This window comes from Carassius gibelio, chromosome A19 (genome assembly GCF_023724105.1).
Source record: "Carassius gibelio isolate Cgi1373 ecotype wild population from Czech Republic chromosome A19, carGib1.2-hapl.c, whole genome shotgun sequence".
Lineage (NCBI taxonomy): Eukaryota > Metazoa > Chordata > Actinopteri > Cypriniformes > Cyprinidae > Carassius > Carassius gibelio.
Window position 1 is genome coordinate 3,640,630 of NC_068389.1, and position 21,871 is coordinate 3,662,500.

The 21,871-nt window shown below is 41.7% G+C and overlaps 1 protein-coding gene and 1 long non-coding RNA gene across 8 annotated transcripts in view; one reads left to right on the top strand and one right to left on the bottom strand.

Annotated features, from left to right (window-relative positions):
* Positions 1–15,957: 15,957 nt before the first annotated feature.
* Positions 15,958–21,871, bottom strand: part of LOC127935567 (F-box/LRR-repeat protein 19) — a 22,207-nt gene continuing 16,293 nt past the window's right edge. For 2 of the 3 annotated variants that reach the window (XM_052533563.1, XM_052533562.1), the window contains exons 10-11: positions 19,141–19,362; positions 15,958–17,862 (exon numbers count right to left, since the gene is read on the bottom strand). In XM_052533563.1, coding sequence (XP_052389523.1) covers positions 17,705–17,862; positions 19,141–19,362 — 380 coding nt within the window. In that variant the 3' untranslated portion in view covers positions 15,958–17,704. The remainder of the gene's footprint in view (positions 17,863–19,140; positions 19,363–21,871) is intronic. The other variant, XM_052533564.1, reaches the window with a different exon arrangement.
* On the top strand, positions 17,736–18,506 carry LOC127935571 (uncharacterized). 5 transcript variants are annotated; one of them, XR_008148122.1, is made up of 4 exons: positions 17,736–17,879; positions 17,948–18,031; positions 18,140–18,241; positions 18,382–18,506. It is a non-coding gene; the product is annotated as an uncharacterized LOC127935571 (long non-coding RNA). The 5 variants fall into 5 exon arrangements; XR_008148121.1 differs by lacking the exon at positions 18,382–18,506 and adding an exon at positions 18,290–18,381 and having other exon boundaries at positions 17,948–18,097; XR_008148123.1 differs by lacking the exon at positions 18,382–18,506 and adding an exon at positions 18,332–18,381 and having other exon boundaries at positions 18,140–18,289.

Sequence of the window (21,871 nt, forward strand, 5' to 3'; positions counted from 1 at the left end):
TGTTTCTATATATGTATAGTTATGATAATCTTAGATTATAATCTGATTTTCCCCCTCATTACCGCCTTTTCTGTTCCCATAATGTTGTCGCTGGGGTGTTGTTTACGTCAATGAAGGATGCCCACTCTCTCTTAAAATAATCGTTCAATTCTTGGTCTTGAAGTATTGATGGGTTTGCCACCTGTGTGTGGTTTTTATGTTTCCCTTGTGATTAAGAGTGAGGGTAATTGGGGAATAATCTGAAATTGTAAAAAAATTTAAATTAAATTTTTGTGTTTGATATATCTGACATAATATAATTAATTGTTAAGAAAAATCTATGCAGGAGGAGAGAAGTATGTATATTTGTAATAGTTTCAGGTTAAGTAGTGTGAGAAGGAAGGAGATTGGGGTCAGTGTTCTGAGGCTCATGGGAATTTATTAGTCAACAACATAAACAAAATTCGCGCCACACGCACATACACTTAATCCACTTAATTCACTGCTGTGCAATTCATGGTCCTTTCAGTCTTCCTGGCTTCACGGTCCCACGAGTCCTCAGCTCTCTCTATCCTCACCGGCTCTCAGCCTTACCTCGCCAATCACTGCAATGAGATACAGGTGTTAATCATTTTTCACTTGACCCACTCACCACCGCTCGTCTCCTCGCTCTCTCTCCCGTCGCAGACCTCGCTGAACCACGCCTCCCCTGCCACATACCCCCCCCGCCCGACTCAACCCCCCCCCAATCCTGGAGAGGAAGCCAGCCACAGCCATCTGCGCCTCGGCCTGTGAATCACCTTGAACTTTAAATGGCTGTAAAGCTAGATACCAACAGGTGATTCACACGTTGGTATCCTTCGTGCGGTGTAGGAGGGGCGCGTGGTCGAGCAGAGGGTGAACTCACGGCCCAGGAGGTTATAGCGAAAGGTGAGCACCGCCCACCTGATGGCCAAACACTCCCTTTCCATGCACCAGGCCAACAATTCGTACAATTCGCTTAACGTGCGTGACATAAACGCAGTGCCCTGGTCCATAACAATCTCTTTTTGGATTCCCACACAGGAGATTAAACAAAACAGGGTGTCCGCCACACTGTTTGCTGAGATGTTGTTGAGCTCCACTGCCTCCGGATAGCCGCACTGGGTTGTACATAATTATTATCTCAAATGATATATAGGGAATTTGAATAATTAATCAGGAATATGATTAATATATATATCTCATATGACAGTTACATTAATATTATTGATTATGAAAAATAGCTCAATTGCATATATCAATAACTCATTACAGGGCACTGTAATTTACTCAATATGTCAATAGTCCATTTTTCATATCAATTATGGTGATATCTCTTACTGTAAATTACTGCAAATCAAACAGTGGTTGTTCCAACAAACAGCCGTAAGATTAACTTATCAACTTTCAATAAAGTTATCAATTCTTATAATTCAAGGAAAAATATTCTCTGGCCATGAAAACATTATCTACCGGGGGTTGCTGCAGAATCGCGCGGTATTTGAAAGGTCCAACAAAGCAATGTTTCCGAATTCGTCTTCCTTGTGTGGAGAGGCGAATAGGTGAATAAACTTAGTAAAGAAAAGAAACAAACAATGAGATGAAAGCTCCCGAAGGAGCCATGAGAACCGCTGTCCTCTCAGCCGCCGTGCTGTGATCAGCGGCGATAGGAGAGCGGACCGAGGCCGCGCAGAAGGACGAGCAGGGTCAGAGAAAAAGACAAGAGAGAGAGGAACTTCCTGGGTCAGCTCTTATGGCTTGAAATGGTTCACGCCTCTGTTCGCGTGAACAACCAATGAACGTCCACGATCTGAAGCGGGAAAAAGTTCCTTTGTCTCTGTGGAAACACCCACTCTGGCTTATAGCATTTCAGTAGTGATATTCTAGCAAGTTCGTAATTTCAGATTAATACATTTTTCATTAATTTCCTTTATATAAGTGAGTCTGTCAAAGCATTATGATTAAACAGATACCAAAAATAACATATATGAATGATCAAAACATGAAGTTACATTCCAATGCAGAATTACACACATTTAAAGTTTGATTAACCCACAATAAAACTGCAGATACTCCAATTTATATGGGGAAACATCTAATGCACAAAAAGCAATACTTAATACATTTAGAATACATTGAGAAATTAAAAGGGTACTACCCTTTTTTTTAAGAGTTAGCTTTCCTGTCTTGTTTGTTAATTCATAAAGTTCTACGACCTGGTCAGGGGTAGGGTTACAGAATCATGACTCTATTTGAGAACATTAAAATTAGGAGAAACATTTCCAATTTACAAATCAGCAAATTATACTCCTCACATTAACCATTTTATGCAACGCACAAACATATTAAAAATACATATTATTAAGGACTTACATAAAGAGCTTAAAGGAAAGTTTGTGTGTGTGTTTAGGAATGTGGGTGTTTTGTTTCTCCTTTGAGGCTGCTCACGTGACTCTGGAATTTCTTGTCGTAAATTATTTAACTCCAGCCATGCTGGCGCCAGGCATTTAGTTTACAAAGGTTTCATTTTATATGCCTGAATTTAACCCATGAATCGATGACCTGTATATCTGTTACATCTACAATGACTAACACAAAGCAGAGTCCCCATGCCGTTCGTTCTAATGACCGATGAGGTCCATACCAATTGGTTAAGGGGGGGGGGGGGGGGGGGTGCTCGGAAATGCTTACGCGCTGATAGCTAAGTTAACAACACAGAGATATTTGAAGCAGTTTTACTCACTGCATGCGGTTCCAACACACGATTGTAAGGTCCAGACACTCGGCCCAAGGAAGGTATCCGGTGCTGGATGAAGGTTTCCTGCGTGTTCTGTCTTTCAGCGCGTAGAGTTATTCATTTTAGGTTAAACTCAAATCTGACTCCATTTTATTATTTAATCTGACTCCATTTTAGCATGACCTCGAATTTAGATTGAAATGCAAATTGGTTGTATGCCTTTTTAATTAATATTCTTCTGACATTTGATTATTCTAGTTAACTCTATTTTTATATTAACTCATTCATTCGGGTGCTCATGTTGCTAACAAGGATACAACGTAATCTACTAGTCAATAATTACAGAGTAAGACAGAAGAGAATCAAAATGTAACAATTTATTTACAGTCAGGTAGATATGTATTTTGCCAATTACATATCCAATTGAAACACATCAAATCATATCAATACAAAACATCAAATTCTCAAAGATGAATCTACAAGTAAAATATACATACCTGACCTTAGAAAATACATAGTATGAAGTGAAGAGACACAACACACTACGGGCTTTCTGGCTACAGAAATTGCCCTGATCCTTTTGCTGCAATCCCTTAAATACATCAGACCAAGACAAACATCCCCCGAGATGAAGACAGAAACTAACAATTGCAATTTGATTAGGTCAGGTCCCAGACCAGGGTAGTTTACACCTCAATGGGAACAGAGGGTAATTTACATGGAAGACCCTGGAAAAGGGCACTCCCAATACAGTAATCAAAATATCTCTTAACCCTTAGAATCTGTATTATCTTTTAATCTACTTTTCTAAGGTTGAGACCATTGTACCAGTCGCCCTGAGATAATTAAAATGACACCAAACATGACTGTAAATATAACTTGCATTAATGCAGAACATTATACTATTGGCAATTCTGAGTGAAACTGTGTAGTGGAGGGAGTGTGATGGTGACGTGTGAACTACTAGGTGTAGTGCGTCTTCGACGGCACTGTTACTTATGATGGAGGGTATTCAAATGTTAGTTATCAGGAAAGTCCTTTGTTTTCTTAGGGAGAAGTCGTCCCTCAGTCCAGACAGTCCAGCTCTAGTCTTACACGATCGTGACCCTTTTTCGTCGGGACTGCATTATCCTTAAGAAATAAACGATGTGCAAATCCGGCGTCAAACTGGGCCTTGTTTGTAAAACAAGCATCTTCGAAATGCAGGGAACAAACACAAACACTTGCACAACTCCGTTGATGCTCTGTAAAAATAAACTCCATCCACTGGTCCCTTAATGCTGTTTCTCTTTTGGTAATCTGTGCAGGGTTGTCTTGCCCTGGCAACCAAAAACACACTTCTTTTGTGACATTTGGCGACGCTCTGGCTCTGATCAGTGAAGTCTTTTGTGCTCTCAGTGCTCTGCTATACGGGAGCGCGCTCTTCCGGCAGAAGTGCCTCAGGACCCATATAAGGAAATTCCACTCCATCTAACGTCACACAGAGCCATACTCGAAAAACACTTTCCGAAACTTGTGACAAACCGGAAGGAGTATTTTTGGAACAGAAATACTCCTTCAAACGTACAACTTAATTTTTGAAACTTTGTCCATGTTTAGCATGGGAATCCAACTCTTTAACAGTGTAAAAAACTCAGTATGCATGAAATAGCATTTCACCCCCACCCCCCTTTAAAAGGGGACCTGCACTCGAGGAAATAGGTGCAAAGGCGTTTTGGGGTGGCCGGTGGGTTCACCAACTGACATTCCCGACACAAGGCACACCATCTGCACACGTTCTCGTGAATGCCCGGCCCAAAAAAATTGTGTCATTAAGTAAAGTCAAGTCACCTTTATTTATATAGCGCTTTAAACAAAATACATTGTGTCAAAGCAACTGAACAACATTCATTAGGAAAACAGTGTCTCAATAATGCAAAATGATAGTTAAAAGCAGTTCATCATTGAATTCAGTGATGTCATCTCTATTCAGTTAAATAGTGTATGTGCATTTATTTGCAATCAATTCAACGATATCGCTGTAGATGAAGTGACCCCAACTAAGCAAGCCAGAGGCGACAGCGGCAAGGAACCGAAACTCCATCGGTGACAGAATGGAGAAAAAAACCTTGGGAGAAACCAGGCTCAGTTGGGGGTCAGTTCTCCTCTGACCAGACGAAACCAGTAGTTCAATTCCAGACTGCAGCAAAGTCAGATTGTGCAGAAGAATCATCTGTTTCCTGTGGTCTTGTCCTGGTGCTCCTCTGAGACAAGGTCTTTACAGGGGATCTGTATCTGGGCTCTAGTTGTCCTGGTCTCCGCTGTCTTTCAGGGCAGTAGAGGTCCTTTGTAGGTGCTGATCCACCATCTGGTCTGGATACGTACTGGATCCGGGCGACTGCAGTGACCCTCTGATCTGGATACAGACTGGATCTGGTGGCTACGGTGACCTCGGAATAAGAGATAAACAGACTAATATTAGCGTAGATGCCATTCTTCTAATGATGTAGAAAGTACATCGGGTGTTATGTGAAGTGTTCCCGGTTCCGGTTTACCTAATTAATGCAGCCTAAAAATCCTTTAACGAATTTGGATATTAAAAACATATTAGTATGTTATGTGTATGCCAGGTTAAAGAGATGGGTCTTTAATCTAGATTTAAACTGCAAGAGTGTGTCTGCCTCCCGAACAATGTTAGGTAGGTTATTCCAGAGTTTAGGAGCCAAATAGGAAAAGGATCTGCCGCCCGCAGTTGATTTTGATATTCTTGGTATTATCAAATTGCCTGAGTTTTGAGAACGTAGCAGACGTAGAGGAGTATAATGTAAAAGGAGCTCATTCAAATACTGAGGTGCTAAACCATTCAGGGCTTTATAAGTAATAAGCAATATTTTACAATTGATACGATAGGGAGCCAGTGCAGCGTTGACAGGACCGGGCTAATATGGTCATTCTTCCTGGTTCTAGTAAGAACTCTTGCTGCTGCATTTTGAACTAGCTTTAGTTTGTTTACTAAGCATGCAGAACAACCACCTAATAAAGCATTACAATAATCTAACCATAAATGCATGGATTAACATTCCTGCATTTGACATTGAGAGCATAAGCCGGAAAATGCCGTTTTACAAATGCTAGAAACATGGCTTTCTGAGGAAAGATTGCGATCAAATAGCACACCTAGGTTCCTAACTGATGACGACGAATTGACAGAGCAGCCATCAAGTCTTAAACAGTGTTCAAGGTTATTACATGCAAAGTTTTTAGATCCTATAATTAACACCTCTGTTTTTTTTCAGAATTTAGCAGTAAGAAATTACTCGTCATCCAGCTTTTTATATCGACTATGCATTCCATTAGTTTTTCAAACTGGTGTGTTTCCCCGGGCCGCGAAGAAATATAGAGCTGAGTATCATCAGCATAACAGTGAAAGCTAACACCATGTTTCCTGATGATATCTCCCAAGGGTAACATATAAAGCGTGAAGAGTAGCGGTCCTAGTACTGAGCCTTGAGGTACTCCATACTGCACTTGTGATCGTTAGGATACATCTTCATTCACTGCTACGAACTGATGGCTGTCATATAAGTATGATTTAAACCATGCTAATGCACTTCCATTAATGCCAACAAAGTGTTCAAGTCTATGCAAAAGAATGTTGTCATTAGACGATTTAATGTTGCTGTCATTCCTAAATGCCCTGCCATTGGATTACAATGCGCCGTATGGAAACGTATTTCCCCACGGCTCAGAGGTACTAATAATTGGGTTGTATCTTCCTTTGTTTGAGCGTTGTGGGTCACTCGATACAACCAGTCCTTAATAATGGCAAAATAAGGAGAGAGCACGCGGTCAGGGTGGATGACCTGCCCATCGATTGAACAGCCCTGCTCGAATGCATGTTTGAGGGTCTTATCTTGTAAAAGTCATTGCGACTGGAAAGGTTTAGCCTCACCAAGCGCAAACCACCCCCCCCCCTATCTGCCATCTCTTCTTCCCAGAGGCATCCACTGTTAAACATTAATAACTGTTTAAAAGCTGGTCAATTTGTTCCCAAGACAAGCGAATGCCGGAGGCGCGGACTAACGGCAACCTCCACATAATGCTTTTGTCCGCTAAATTTGATGGCTATGCTCTTTACGGGGTATTTCACTATATCCCCATGCACACACCTCACTTTAACCATGTGGCCCGTATCCAATGCCCCAGATTGTATCAGGCTTTGATGGATGGAACCAGTGTTCGAATTGTGTCAAAGCTCTTGAAGGGTCGTCCCCCACCCAAAAAAAACAACAACAACCAAAAAAACGAATAATATATATTTGTATTTAAATATTTCATATAATATTATCATTTAATTTATTTTAATTGTGAATTTAATTTACTTTGTGTGTTTCAGAACATGTTTTTGCAGCTGAGCATTTACTATTTGTAAAGTTAAATAAAAATCTATATACTTTGAACAATGCATGTATGCATTTTATTTAATAAAAAAAATAGTTTATCTTGAATGTAGTTACATAACCCGGACCCACTTTATGTTAAGTGGCCTTAACTACTATGTACTTACATTTTAATTAATAATTTAGTACAATCTACTTTTTGTATACATACATGTTTTTACATTGTACTTATATTTAAAAAAAAACGACATGTAATTACATCTGTATTTTTTTTCTGTAATTACATTTATAATTACACTATTGACCCATACTTTACACCTTAACCCACCCTTAAACTTACCCATACCTCCAACCCTCTCCCTAACCTTACCCCATCCCACCTCAATAGCAGCAAAAGTGTTTTACAATACAATATGAACACAATAAGTACATTGTACTTATTTTTTTATGTAAGTACATAGTAGTTAAGGCCACCTAATATAAAGTGGGACCCATAACCCTTTCATATTTTCTAGCGGAAGTTGTCATTGTTGGGAAAACTTCTAAAGTGGTGAATAATAGACAACATTAAATATATGTTTTGTCACAATAGTGTTTCTACAAGAGGGTAAAAAATTGAACAAATTTGATACGATTACGATGCTGATGACCATTCTTGGGTTAAATTCAGTATTTTCTTGCATTAATATGCCTCTTTGCATTGAATTTAAAACCCTTTTCTTCATTTAACCTTAAATACTACACTAATTGTATTAGGCTTTACATAATAACAGAAAATAGGATACAATTCATAACAAAAACGGTCGATCTGCATGTTTGTCTTCGGTGTAATAATCAATGCATGTGTGTCTCACGCACAATTTGTGAGGTAGCAACCCTGCTTTGTCGTCGTTGACACAGAAAAAGCCTTCACCTGATGAACATGTTCATCAGTAATAATGCCCTAAATTAAATTAACACTGTTTTTGAGCAGTTAGGCCCTGTGTCCACCAAAGCGTTTTTAGGCAGCTGAAAACACCAGGCGCTCTGCTGAAAACGCCCACCTGTGAACGCCTGAGAGCACTTTTTCTGTTGAGAGCTCTGATCTATATATGATATCTATATTATAGATCAGTGGTTGAGACGCATTGTTTGCTATGATACATAATAACCGCTAAACTGTTACTTGTATCTGATTTGGTAAATAATTTTTTTTCTTACTTAAATGCTCTGGATGCTCAGAAACCAGCAATATTAATTTATATTCCATTTTCTCGCTGTTGCGCCTGTTGACACGTCGATGTAACAAATAACAGTTGTGACAGTTGATTGGTGTGGAATATGGCCCGCCCCTCCTTCACTCTGATTGGTCAGCTGACTAGAAAGTGACAGTGATGAGCACATCGTTTTATCCAAAGTTGAACATTCTTCAACGCGAGAGAAAACACCACTCCGAGAGAAAAAAGGCCAATGCTCAGCGCTCAGTGCGAATAAGACGCTCAGTGCTCGGCACCCTCATGGCGTTTTAAAAAACGCAGCGCTCCCATTGAGAACAACTGAAAAAATACGCTAGCTGCTGGGATACTACCCTTGAGTCCCCATCACCCCCCCCCCTCAATTCGAACACTGGTTACAACCTGAATCCACCAATGCCCGATAGGTACCCCCCTTAATACTCAAGGGTATTTGGTACAACCTGGCTTGATCGGGGGCAACCTGCGGATCGTCCGGAATCCGGACCAACGTCCCCACCTCCAAGACTGGGCACCGATCCACGAAATGACCTGGATCCCCGCCATGCCAGCAGGCTGGCCCAGGCCTCCCCACCGCCCTAGTGGCAGGAAGTGGGTCAGGGAATTGGCATGGTGAGGCGGTATGAGGTTAGTCGAGTCTCTCCTGGTGAGGCGACCCCATTCCCCTGGCAGGGCCTCGTGACCCCATCCTCTAGCGAGGGGTGGCCCTCAGTGCTCCCGCGAATTGACTACTAGGAGATGGAATAGGTTTCAGGGAAGGGAAGGAGAGAGAGACAGGGGAAGAGAGAGAGAGAGAGAAAGATAGATGGAAGGGGTTAGCCGACCCCAGAGCACGCCAACAGCAGATCCTCCACCAGTTGGATGACCAGATCCAGTGACGCCATCCACCTTGTTGATGATGGTTTCGGCTTCGCTTCCTCCGGCCAACAGCCATTTGTAGCACGAGTCCCATAGCTGCTGTGCCAAGACAAAGGGTCGGCCCGCTTCCTTCAATTCCAATGACCAGAAGCACTGATGGTGTTGTTCGGGGCTGAGGCCGACCCTTTGGAGAATTGCTCATTTTAAGTCTGCATACACCAGGAGATTTGGGACAGGCAGTTGTTGGGCAGCCTTCTGGGCTTCCCCCGACAGTAGCGGGATTACTCGCACCGGCCAGCTGTCTGATGGCCACCTGCCGTCCTCTCAAACAGGTCAAGAAACCCTTCTGGCCCCATCTTCGTGAGAGGCATGTGAGAGGCATGTGAGCGGCGGGGCTGGAACTGGCGGAAACCGACCTTGTCCAAACCTCCCAGTCCAGCAAGCTCCGGTACAGCTCATGGTCCTCCTGCTGGACTTGCATCATCACTTGGAACCGATGTTCATGGTCCAACTGCAAGTCCAGCAGGGCTTGATGGTGTTCCTGATGCAGGCCTGTGAGCGATGTGATGATCTCTGCAAATGGCAATCCCGATGGTCCTGACAGAGTTTGCATGGCGGTGTCGTTCTCCTTCCCTCATGGGTTTCGGCACCAGTGTAATAGTTTCAGGTTAAGTAGGGTGAGAAGGAAGGAGATCGGGGCACCAATCAGGACAACGCACTCAGGTAGATAAGTGCAGCTGATCATCAGTAGCCTATTAAGCAGAAACACATGTAGATAGAGAAAGGGAGAGCAAAAATACAAATGCCAACACTTTGTATCAATGATAGTCAATACGTCTGTAACAATGTTCTTTCGGGGGAAGAAGGAGGCGGGAACCGGCAGACAATCAAAATGACTTTAATAATTAAAATAAACACAAAACAAACAAAATCACAACACAAAATAAATCCAGGCTTGGTCCTCTCTCGTCCTTCACTGTCGTCGTCCCCATTTTATATCCTTCCAATCTCCTCCGTGGGACTCGAGACCAGTGAATGTCGCAGGTGCAGCTGATTTCCAATCACTCCATCAGCCTCGCTCAGTTCCCACAGCTCTCGGCCCCGCCCCACTCATCACTCGTTAAGGCAAAGCTGTTCAGTACGAACAGGCCCGGCATGAGCTGGAAAAATACTGCAAAATTGCAAAAACTGGAGAGACACTAAGCCCCGCAATATGTACGCACCACCATCTTGGTCATCTAATATTATTATTAATTATTAATATTATGCAACATTTGACATAAGACAAACAAATTTGATAACATACAGCTGTAGTATGTGTAAAGTACAAAAAAAAGTAAGTGACATAGCCAAAACTTTGTATCAATGATAGACAATACGTCATTAGATGTAACACCCCCACTATTAGACTTTTCTTATATTCCCCCATTGAACCTTTATCATATGCAGCATATTCCAAGCAAAAGGAGCCGAGTGGACAAAGGCTTTCTTCCCCAACTCAGTGCGGGCAAATGGAACAGAGAGCAACAGCTGATACAATTCACAGTGATGCGTCATGGCTCTACAGTTAGTAATGAACCTCAAAGAAGCATGATAAACCTTGTCCACCATTTGAAGACATGAAGAAGAAGGATTCATATAAAAAAGATCACCATAATCTAGCACAGATAAAAAAGTTGCAGTGACAAGGCGCTTTTTTACTTCAAAAGAAAAACACAATTTATTACGGAAGAAAAACCCCAGTTTAAGTTTTAATTTCTTTACAAGTTGTTCTACGTGTGGTTTAAAATTGAGGGAGTTATCAATCAAGACACTAAGGTATTTATATTCATGAACCACCTCTATGATATTCCCTTCAAGAGTAGACAGTACTGGAACAGTCTGAAACAACATTAGCTTAGTTTTGTCAGCATTAAGGACTAGTTTTAACTGAAGAAGTGAATGCTGGACAGCAACAAAAGCTTTCTGCAGGGTTTCAATGGCCTGAGCAAGGGATGATCCATAGCAGTAAATGACTGTATCATCAGCATAAAAATGCATATTAGCATCAGAAACATTTTGACCCAAATCATTGATATTCAAGATAAATAGGAGGGGCCCCAAAACTGAGCCCTGTGGCACCCCCTTATGGACAACAATAAAATCAGAACAGAGCCCCTCATATTTAATGCAATAAGTCCTGTTATGCAGATAATTTGAGAACCATGCAACTGCATGCTCTGACAATCCTGAGCAAATTAATCTGTTCTTTATAACAGCGTGGTCGACAGTGTCAAAAGCTTTTGAAAGATCTAAAAAAGTGAAGCACAGAACTGTTTCTCATCAAATGCCACAATAATATCATTTATCACCTTCATAGTAGCGGTGATAGTACTGTGATTTTTTCTGAAGCCTGATTGAAATTTAGAGAGGGTGTCATTTGAATACAAGAGATTCCAGAATTTTCGATAAAACACATACATTTGATATTGGCCTATAATTAGACAGAACTGCTGGATCACCTCCTTTTAATAAAGGTAGAACAAAAGCTGATTTCCAAACTGATGGAATTTCTTTGGTTTTGATTGAAAGATTAAAAAGAATTGAAAGTGGCACTGCTATAAAATTTGGTCTGGTGATGCAATGTTTTTAGAGCACTTCAAGGACAGTAAAAGTTGCAAATTTAAAAGGGTCTCCAGGAAAACATTGGGGATTCTTTGCAAGGATTCATCAAGGAAGTTCCTGCAGTATCAAACAAGGAACCAGATGATATGAAGTGTTCATTAAAACAATTCAAGACTTCACTTCTATCATAAACTGGGACTGAATCTTTGTATTCTGAATATTGAAATTTGAAACTTCCACATCATTGGATTCTGTTTTTATTCACAATTATGCTGTTGCTAGGCAACCATGACCTGCTCTCCATGAAGACGCAGAAGTTTCAGCAAAGGATAAATGGACTTCCAGCACTAAACATCCCTTGCAGTAGCTCTGCTAATAGATTCATTTAAAAAATGGCTATCCTTGTACTGCTATGATCAGTTGTTTCTCCATCTTGCCTTAGCTTTCAGTATTGTTCCGGGAAAGGATGTGCTTGACCAGCAGTGGACTTGATGCTTTCTGAAAAGTTTAGATGTTTCTAATAAAATGTTCTACTTGTTACATTGTGTTTTATCCACGTCTACACCCAGATAGCCTTAAACTAACCCTTTACAATGATGAAATACTAAATAATGTTGTACAGTAGGCTACAGGGGTTGCAAGACTACTGATTTCTACTAGTTTGAGTTACTCGGCTACTCGTGGTTCATGCTATTGTAAATGAAAACACATTAAATCATTATTATTTTTTTTTTACAATAAATGCTTATAAATTTATAGCCTTATGCAACAATTTAAATTGTCATGTAACAGCCAGTAATTGTATCTGTAACAAATAAAACGTTGTATCTGCATACAGATACAATGTTGTACAGTTACTTGATAAGACCGTTATGACTTTTTATCTTTTTTTCATAGTTATCACTGAACAAGTATGTTGTGTTAAACTAAAATAATTATTAATTTCTAAAATAATATTTATCATGCAAGCAGAGAGATGTCATGACAAACGTTTAGTGATCATCTGAACACGACTGAATCAATTCAATGCGCACATTTTCATTACGCAGAAATGTTTATTGAACTTCACTACACAGATGTGTGTGTTCCGCGCAAACCAGCAAAAGGTAAATATGCACACATGTAGGCCAAGTAGAAAATGTATCCGTATCTAAGCTGATTATTAGCCTACTCTTGAGAGAGAACTGGTTTGGTATTTGAGAGATTTAGGCGTGCAAACAGGGCTGTTTGGTAAGCGCGCTGTGCTTATTCCATTCATTTGTTTCATATCGTAGCCTAATGTTTAAATCATTGCTTTTTCAATATATATAAATAATAGAACATTTATGATGTATAATTATTGCTGAATTTACTCTTGCAAAGCTCTGATTTCTGAGAGATGCACGGAGAGGCAACAACAATGCAGTGTTTGATTTGGGGTCTCTTCTTTCATAAAGTTTACATTCATTTCACACTCTATTGCGTTACTTTAGAGATCTGTGTGTAAAATTGCGCTCATCCCCTGGCTCAGCTGTTATCTAGCACACACAGGACTGTGTCAGCTTCAGCCAAGTATTCAGGCAGAATTATTCCTTGTTCGTTATTCGTTTTTGATGCCCTTATCCGAGCCATTCTGAATAAGGTATTTAGCTTCAGGCACAACCCTAATTATTACATTACCTATTTTATTTTTACACAGAACATAGATAAGGCCATAGAAACTACTAACAGCTCCACGCAATATTGTAATCCTAAAATTCACGTCATACTTACAAACTTTTTGTATGCATTATGGTTAATGCATGCTGGAGTAGTTGATTGTTTCCGACAGCGCCGACTAGTCTACCCAAGCCCTCGTACAGTATGACAAACATTTTGCTGTATTTATGTGCGCATGCCCAGTAGAGCCAAACATATCCCTTCTAGCCTTAAAGGGATAGTTCACTTTGAAATTACATTTTGGTATGTTTTAGCTTACCTTAATGGCATTCAAGATGTAGGTGTCTTTGTTTCCGCTGTAGTTTCAATTTTGATATTTTTAGGTCAAACCGTTCTTGTCTGTGACTCATATAATGGAGGTCTATGGGCAGGGGTGCACATAAGTTGTCCGCAGGTCCGCATGTGCGACCAAAATAAAAAATGCATTATATAAATATGTTCTGACATGGTTGATATAATTATATAAGTTTTATTTTCAACCTGAAAGCATAAATCTAGGCTATGCCATGCTGTTTTCAAACCAAAATGCAAAATTGTGACATTCATCCACTGACTCTCTTTAATCAGCAGCGCTAAATCCTGAAGCGCTTAGACTTACTTGCCGGCAACCCGCCAAAATAAAAGCCTGCTGGTTTTAAGTTTGAATATGATGAAAACGCTTATTTATTTATTTATTTTTAGACACTTTTATCCAAAGCGACTTAAACTTGGGGAATACATATGCAATGGAAAAATTCAACTGCAAAAACTCGGACATAAGACAAAAACAAAGGAACAACTGCAAGATGAAGAAAAATAATAATAGAACATTAACTGGATTGTGAGAATCATTTTACTATGCTGCAGTGTAGCAAGAGATTTGTCTCTTTTTGCTTTCCTTACATCCAGTTGTGTTTGGTGTATTTGCAGGCAGCACGATTTAGGCTACTTTGGGCCAATGTTTGATAAAATATTTGGTTGGGTTTATTACACAGACCTTGCAACCCGAGGGGAAACAGGAATTCCAGAGGGGAACGGAATCAACTGCTGCGCTATGAAATATGAAAAGCTATTTTCTGGACTGAAGACTGAGGGTGTTTATTTGCAGATGTGTGTGTTCAGTAGAGCTAATGTTATATTTTTGGCCAACCAGTGTGTGAAATATAGTGTGACAGCCTAGATTTCAGTAACTATAACACAAGAACAAGCTTTGACTCATTTATTTGCTCTGTGATTAAAGGGCTGTTTAAAGTCTTTTAGTCTTGAAGATGTCTACATCTAAGTCATGAAATCACAGAAAAGGCGATTAAAGCTGCAAACTGTGCGTGTATAAGCAGCAAACCACGTATCTCAAATGCATGTTCAAATAAAATATAGCCTATCCTGCAATTCGAGGTCACAATATCAGACGTAAGTTGATTTGTATTTTTTTATTAGTAATTTAATTTTATAGTACAGTGCACTTATACTATAAAATATGCAAAAAATTAAACCATTTAAATGCATAAACAAATTGTACTGTTATGTTGATTTCTGGCCTTTTTCACATTTTTTTATCTTGCATCCATGATTAATGTTGGAGAACAAGCATTTACGAGTTTTGAGAAGCTGAATGAGCAATAAAGTTAAAGTGAGCCCCTTTTTTAAAATACCTGGAGGTGAGGAATAATACAAAAATTGTCATATTCTCCCAGTGTTACTTAATCTAAGTCATAAATTGCAATCTCAATTCAGTTAAGTAGAAATTAATTGTACTCAGTTGTGTTTAAGGCACTAAAATAGCCCATTATGCCTACATTATAGTCAAACACATTTTTTATATAAAATAATGAAGATATCTGTGCCACCCCAGACTGGTTGCTGGCCCTTCCCTGGCCACCCCTAGAAAAACATCCTGGCTTCGCCACTGTTACGAGACACACTACAAACCAGTGTTAAGGCCAGTTGGAGCTAAACTTTTCAGGACATTGCCATCCAGGATCTAGTTTGGAGACCCCGTCCTACAGGGTTGTTACTTTGCACATGCTTTTAGATCATCATTACCAATAATAACGTACAATTATTTTTCTTAGAATAGGAGATATGCTGTCTCTCACATCACATACATTATCAGTAGTTAAGTATGTGGTCTTGAACAGGATCCTTCTTTCTCTCATTTGGACTCGGTCTTGACTAGTCCTGGTCTTGACTACTGCTCTACCTTTACTGGTGTGTATTACTTGTTCATATTCAAACTCTACACATGATTGGCATTAGGGAGCTTTTATTCAGATGGTATAAATTAAGTTCAACATGGTGTGCCCAATTTACTCACTGCTTCTGCAACAGTAGTTTTCTCTCCAGAATGCAAGTGAAATCCTCACATTGTTGAGCCCTGAAAATGACATTTAAATGGTTTGTTTCTTTCGGTTGGCAGGACACTCAAGTATTTCAGTAGTGTTTGAAGCACATTGAAGAAAGAAAATCAAAGTACATAAAAACAACCCCCATTGTCTTTATTTAATAAGACATTTTACAGTAGTCACTCTTACAGTACAGTAGCTGCCTTGTTTTTCTTTTTCCCTATTGTTTCACATATTCTATCACATGGATCAATGCAAAGGAAGAAATATATATATTTATATATGAACACCCAAAACAGGAAATTTTGGCAAGATATTACAATAACATGGTTTCAGCCCTGTGCATTCAACAGGGTGAATGTTTGGTTCATACATGGCAATTCAGTTTGGTGGGCTATGAACCTGCAAAAAACATGGTCGGATGGAAGATGAACCGTATTGACGTCAAGTTCTCCAACTTGATTTCTTCATGCCAAATCCAGAAAAACTGCCAACTGATGATCACCAACTCTGTTCGATATGTAACTATAAACCGCACACAGGTATATCCCAATGTGCAAGAATGTCTTTAAAATGCAAACTGCACTGAACAACAACAACAGAAAACGTAGCATCTACATTGTCATGGTCATTTTTAGGGGACGCCGTTTGTGTACTGCCATCAAACACTTTAAACTGCCAAGTATTGGACCCAATACTGAATAAAAGTGTGCAAGGAATACAGTCAGTGAAAGGTGTCGACATGCATCGTATTCTGGGAGGAAGCAGCTGAAAGATTGTTTTGGAGGTTCCCTGGTAAGGGCTCGTTCATTAGTTCAACAGAGAAGATGCAACTGATGATGGTGACATCAGTCCAGAACATGTGAGGGGCTTCCCACGAGACCCTTCCTGCTCCGAGAACCAGAAGGGCAGGTGAGAAGCGGCTCAGATGGAAGAATGCGTGTGCAGAGTATGTGTGGGTAGTCTTTTGAGTGAGAACACCGAATATGGATTTAAAGACCACCTCTTTCATTCTCTAATACCTTTTCAATTAATTGGCCACAAAGCATTTTTCTTCACTGTTTTCTAACCGAGAGACTTTTCTCCATATCTGAGCTCGGACCATGCTGGGTTTAAAGGTGAGCAGCTTTAACGATCTGACCGAACGACAGCAAACCAATCCAAGTGATATGTGACTAGCGTTAGCGTAGCTCTGTGAAACCTTCCCAGCCCTGCAGGAATCTACAGCCAGACTCAGAGCAGCTTCTCAAGCCTAGCGTGAAGCGTAGCAATGAAGAGGGCAAGGACAGAGGACGGTGAAGAGAAGGGCATCACCCAACCCTAAACACTGTTCACACCCCGAAAACTGATCCTCCACGGTCAGCGAGTCTCAAGGAGCACGCAAAACACGTCTGGGACACCTCGCCCCAAAATCAAAGTCAAGCCTGATTTTAGGACCAGAAAGATTTTCAAGCACTTTTCCTCCTGACTCCGAACCTCGTGACAGTCAGAGAGGACTCAAATCTAATGTGAAATGTTGGAGATTGATAGGGACCTGGGGTTAAATGTGCTGACGGGGAATGACATCATACAGTCATAATGCAGAACAACTCTCAATGGTCCCAAACTCTCCTGACTGACATGACTGTGTTTGAGATAGAGTCAGTGTTCCCAGCAGGCACAGAGCTGAGCTGGGGTCAGGGGTCATTTACAGTCAACTACTAATCTGTACACACACTCATTACTGGTAGGGAATATCTATGTGGAATTGATGTCTCCATTCACAAACGGTTGATCCAGAAATAAAGAGAGAACAAAAAAACAGCAAAGAGTCTCTGATGTACAATGTTCTTTCCTCTGACTCTGTGTTGTGGTAGTGTTGATGGTGGCAGGGGTCTAGCTGTTCTTGAGCAGGAGTCTGTCTGGGGCCGAGGGGAAGCAGTGCAGCTGACAGACGTCTGGAGCGAGGAGACTGCAGGAGCGCAGGTCCACCGTCTGCAGCGAAGTACAGCGACGCAACAGAGGAAGACACTGCTCCGTCACCTTCACACAGCCTGAAACACACACACAGGTCATCTGAGAAACACACACACAGGTCATCTGAGAAACACACACACAGCCTGAAACACACACACACAGGTCATCTGAGAAACACACACACAGCCTGAAACACACACACAGGTCATCTGAGAAACACACACACAGCCTGAAACACACACACAGGTCATCTGAGAAACACACACACAGGTCATCTGAGAAACACACACACAGCCTGAAACACACACACAGGTCATCTGAGAAACACACACACAGCATGAAACACACACACAGGTCATCTGAGAAACACACACACAGCCTGAAACACACACACAGGTCATCTGAGAAACACACACACAGCCTGAAACACACACACAGCCTGAAACACACACACAGGTCATCTGAGAAACACACACACAGGTCATCTGAGAAACACACACACAGGTCATCTGAGAAACACACACACAGCCTGAAACACACACACAGGTCATCTGAGAAACACACACACAGGTCATCTGAGAAACACACACACACAGGTCATCTGAGAAACACACACCGGTCACACACACATGTGACGTGACGCTCAGACACGAGGTGTGTCCTGACTCCTCATCCTCCCAGTCAAATCTCTCTCTCTCACTGATGATGAAGCAGTTTTTTGGCAGTGTGTCACATGCAGACGATGACATTAATGATTCAATCGGACACTCATTTGCCATATTATACTTGAGTTAGTTTTCTCCCAGCAGTCTTTGTTACACAAAGTCATTTCGAGATATATTCCTTCAGCTTACAGCCGGAAGCAGCAGCACATTAACTCACATGAACATGAGCTCTTACGGAGACTGTAACAGAACAAGAGTTCAGTCCCGGTCAAAGATGTTACTTCAACACACCACGTTCAACAGTCCATGTTTGAGGCTTATCCCAGAGAAATGACCTATCCCATAAACCACTGCTTCTCAAGCCTGTAAGACACACACCCATCTAGGGATTTAAAGTCTGTACTAGTGTTAACTCCATTGAAATGAATGGATTTCATTACATTTCTCTGAACTTTTAACTCATGTCTGCTTTGAATTTATAAAAGCTACATATTCTTTTTCTAACATTGAACTGGAATTCTAAAAGTAAATGTATTAATTTTACTAGCATAAACTTTCAGTTTTAAGATGCAGAAATTCAATCCTTGTTCTTGTGTCAAGGGTTGATCAGTAGGGGGCAGCAGAGTCAGATGTGACTGTGTATTCAGTTCTGTTCAGTAATAATGACGGCGGGGTGGAGTGTGTGTGTACCTGCCAGGCTGACGTGTGTGAGGCTCTCTCGCAGCGGGGACAGGGCAGAGGTCAGCGTGTGGATGCTCTGGTCTGTGATGTGGCAGCACTGGCTGAGGTCCAGCTTGCTCAGGTGAGGAAGATAGCGCACTAGCAGACGAGACACGGCGTCCGTCACCTCCAGGCCCACCAGACGCAGCTCTGTCACGTTCTGGAAGCGTCCGCCGCGGTTCTCTCCGTGAGCTGCAGTCAACAACAGCAGGTTATGTCCATCATCTCTTATGACCAGATTTAACACTTTCAGTCCTCTCAGTACTGCTCTGATTTGAGCATACATGAACAGCCTTTTGCCAAAACAATGCCTTGTTTTCATTGTAGTGTTTCAACGTGCTCTGATAAAAAAAATATGTAAATATAAAAGAAGCAGCCAACATAACCATTCACTAATTTCCCAGTTTCCAATAGAAAATACTCTGGTAACACTTTATTATTCTGCGATAACAACTGTCTGGATGTAATGATCCTGCTTATTACACGACTACTACCAAACACAGGAAGTCTCTGGTGCACTACTGCGAACGGATCCAAACACCACTACTCAAATGATCAAGCTGAAAGGCACACATTTCTTCAAAAGGAACCCCAAAAACATGAGAAACTAAAGGAAGACAGTTGTGGAATAGACTTCTGCTGGAACTTCTGTTGTCTGTGGAGGATCTGAATGAAGGGATCTGTAGACTTGTGCGGAGGTTCATCACTCGTTCTCCGTCTCAGCTGGCCTTCACTCCTGAAGCACTGCTTTGATTCAGTCATCAGATGAACTACAAGACCAGTCATCTCTTCACTGGTCCATCAACTAATCAGCTGCTGAATGACTAAATCAGTCTTCACTTGTGGCTGTCATGAAGACTATAAACTCAGTCAGCTCAATCATGATAAAGACCTGTTCATTTATGACATTTCTACAAGTAATCTTTCAGTTTTGACAGCACTCTCTGAAACATGGACAGAAAGCCCCTCTTTAATAATGAGCTAAACGTGTGTGTGTTTGTGAGAGTGTGAGTGTGAGAGTGAGTGAGTGTGTGTGTGTGTGTGTGTGTGTGTGTGTGTGTGAGAGTGTGAGTGTGAGAGTGAGTGAGTGAGTGTGTGTGTGTGTGTGTGTGTGTGTGTGTGAGAGTGAGAGAGTGAGTGTGTGTGTGTGTGTGTGTGTGTGTGTGAGTGAGTGAGTGAGCGAGAGAGTGAGAGTGAGAGTGTGTGTGTGTGTGTGTGTGTGTGTGTGAGAGTGAGTGATGAGTGAGAGAGTGAGTGAGTGTGAGAGAGATAGAGTGAGTCAGTGAGTGAGAGAGTGTGTGTGTGTGTGTGTGTGTGTGTGTGAGTGAGTGAGGAGTGAGAGAGTGAGGGAGTGAGTGAGGAGTGAGAGAGTGAGTGAGTGAGAGAGTGTGTGTGTGAGTGTGTGTGAGAGTGAGTGAGTATGTGTGTGTGAGTGTGAGAGAGTGAGTGTGTGTGTGTGTGTGTGAGCGAGAGTGAGTGAGAGAGTGAGTGTGAGTGAGTGTGAGAGAGAAAGAGTGAGTGAGTGTGTGTGTGTGTGTGTGTGTGTGTGTGTGTGTGTGCGCGTGTGAGAGTGAGTGTGTGTGTGTGTGTGTGTGTGTGTGAGAGCGAGAGTGAGAGAGTGAGTGTGTGTGAGTGTGTGAGAGAGAGTGAGTGAGGAGTGAGAGAGTGTGAGAGAGATAGAGTGAGTCAGTGAGTGAGAGAGTGTGTGTGTGTGTGTGTGTGTGTGAGTGAGGAGTGAGAGAGTGAGTGAGGAGTGAGAGAGTGAGTGAGTGAGTGAGTGTGTGTGAGTGTGTGTGTGTGAGTGAGTGTGTGTGTGTGTGAGTGAGCGAGAGTGAGTGAGAGAGTGAGAGAGTGTGAGAGAGATAGAGTGAGTCAGTGAGTGAGTGAGTGTGTGTGTGTGTGTGTGTGAGTGAGAGTGTGGGAGAGTAAGTGAGTGCGCATGTGTGTGTGTTTGTGTGTGTGTGTGTGTGAGTGAGTGTTTGGTAGAGAGATAGAGTGAGTCAGTGAGTGAGTGAGTTTGTGTGTGAGTGAGTGAGAGAGAGTGAGAGCGAGTGTGTGCGTGTGAGAATGAGTGAGTGAGTGTTAGAGTGTGTGTTTGTGTGTGTGTGTGTGTGCGCATGTGAGAGAGTGAGTGTGTGCATGTGAGAGAGTGAGTGTGTGTGTGTGTGAGTGTGTGTGAGTAAAAGGGAGAGAGTGAGTGAGTGAGCGAGTGAGAGAGAGTGAGAGTGATTGTGTGTGTGCGTGTGAGAGAGTGAGTGTGTGTGTGTGTGTGTGTGTGAGAGTGAGTGAGGAGTGAGTGTGTGTGTGTGTGTGTGTGAGAGTGAGTGAGTGAGTGTGTGTGTGAGTGTGTGTGTGTGTGAGTGAGTGAGTGTGTGAGTGTGTGTGTGAGTGAGTGAGTGTGAGAGAGTGAGTGTGTGTGTGTCTGTGTGTGTGAGTGAGCGAGAGTGAGTGAGAGTGAGTGAGTGAGTGAGTGAGTGAGTCAGTGAGTGAGTGAGCGAGAGTGAGTGAGAGAGTGAGAGAGTGTGAGAGAGATAGAGTGAGTCAGTGAGTGAGTGAGTGTGTGTGTGTGTGTGTGTGAGTGAGAGTGTGGGAGAGTAAGTGAGTGCGCATGTGTGTGTGTTTGTGTGTGTGTGTGTGTGAGTGAGTGTTTGGTAGAGAGATAGAGTGAGTCAGTGAGTGAGTGAGTTTGTGTGTGAGTGAG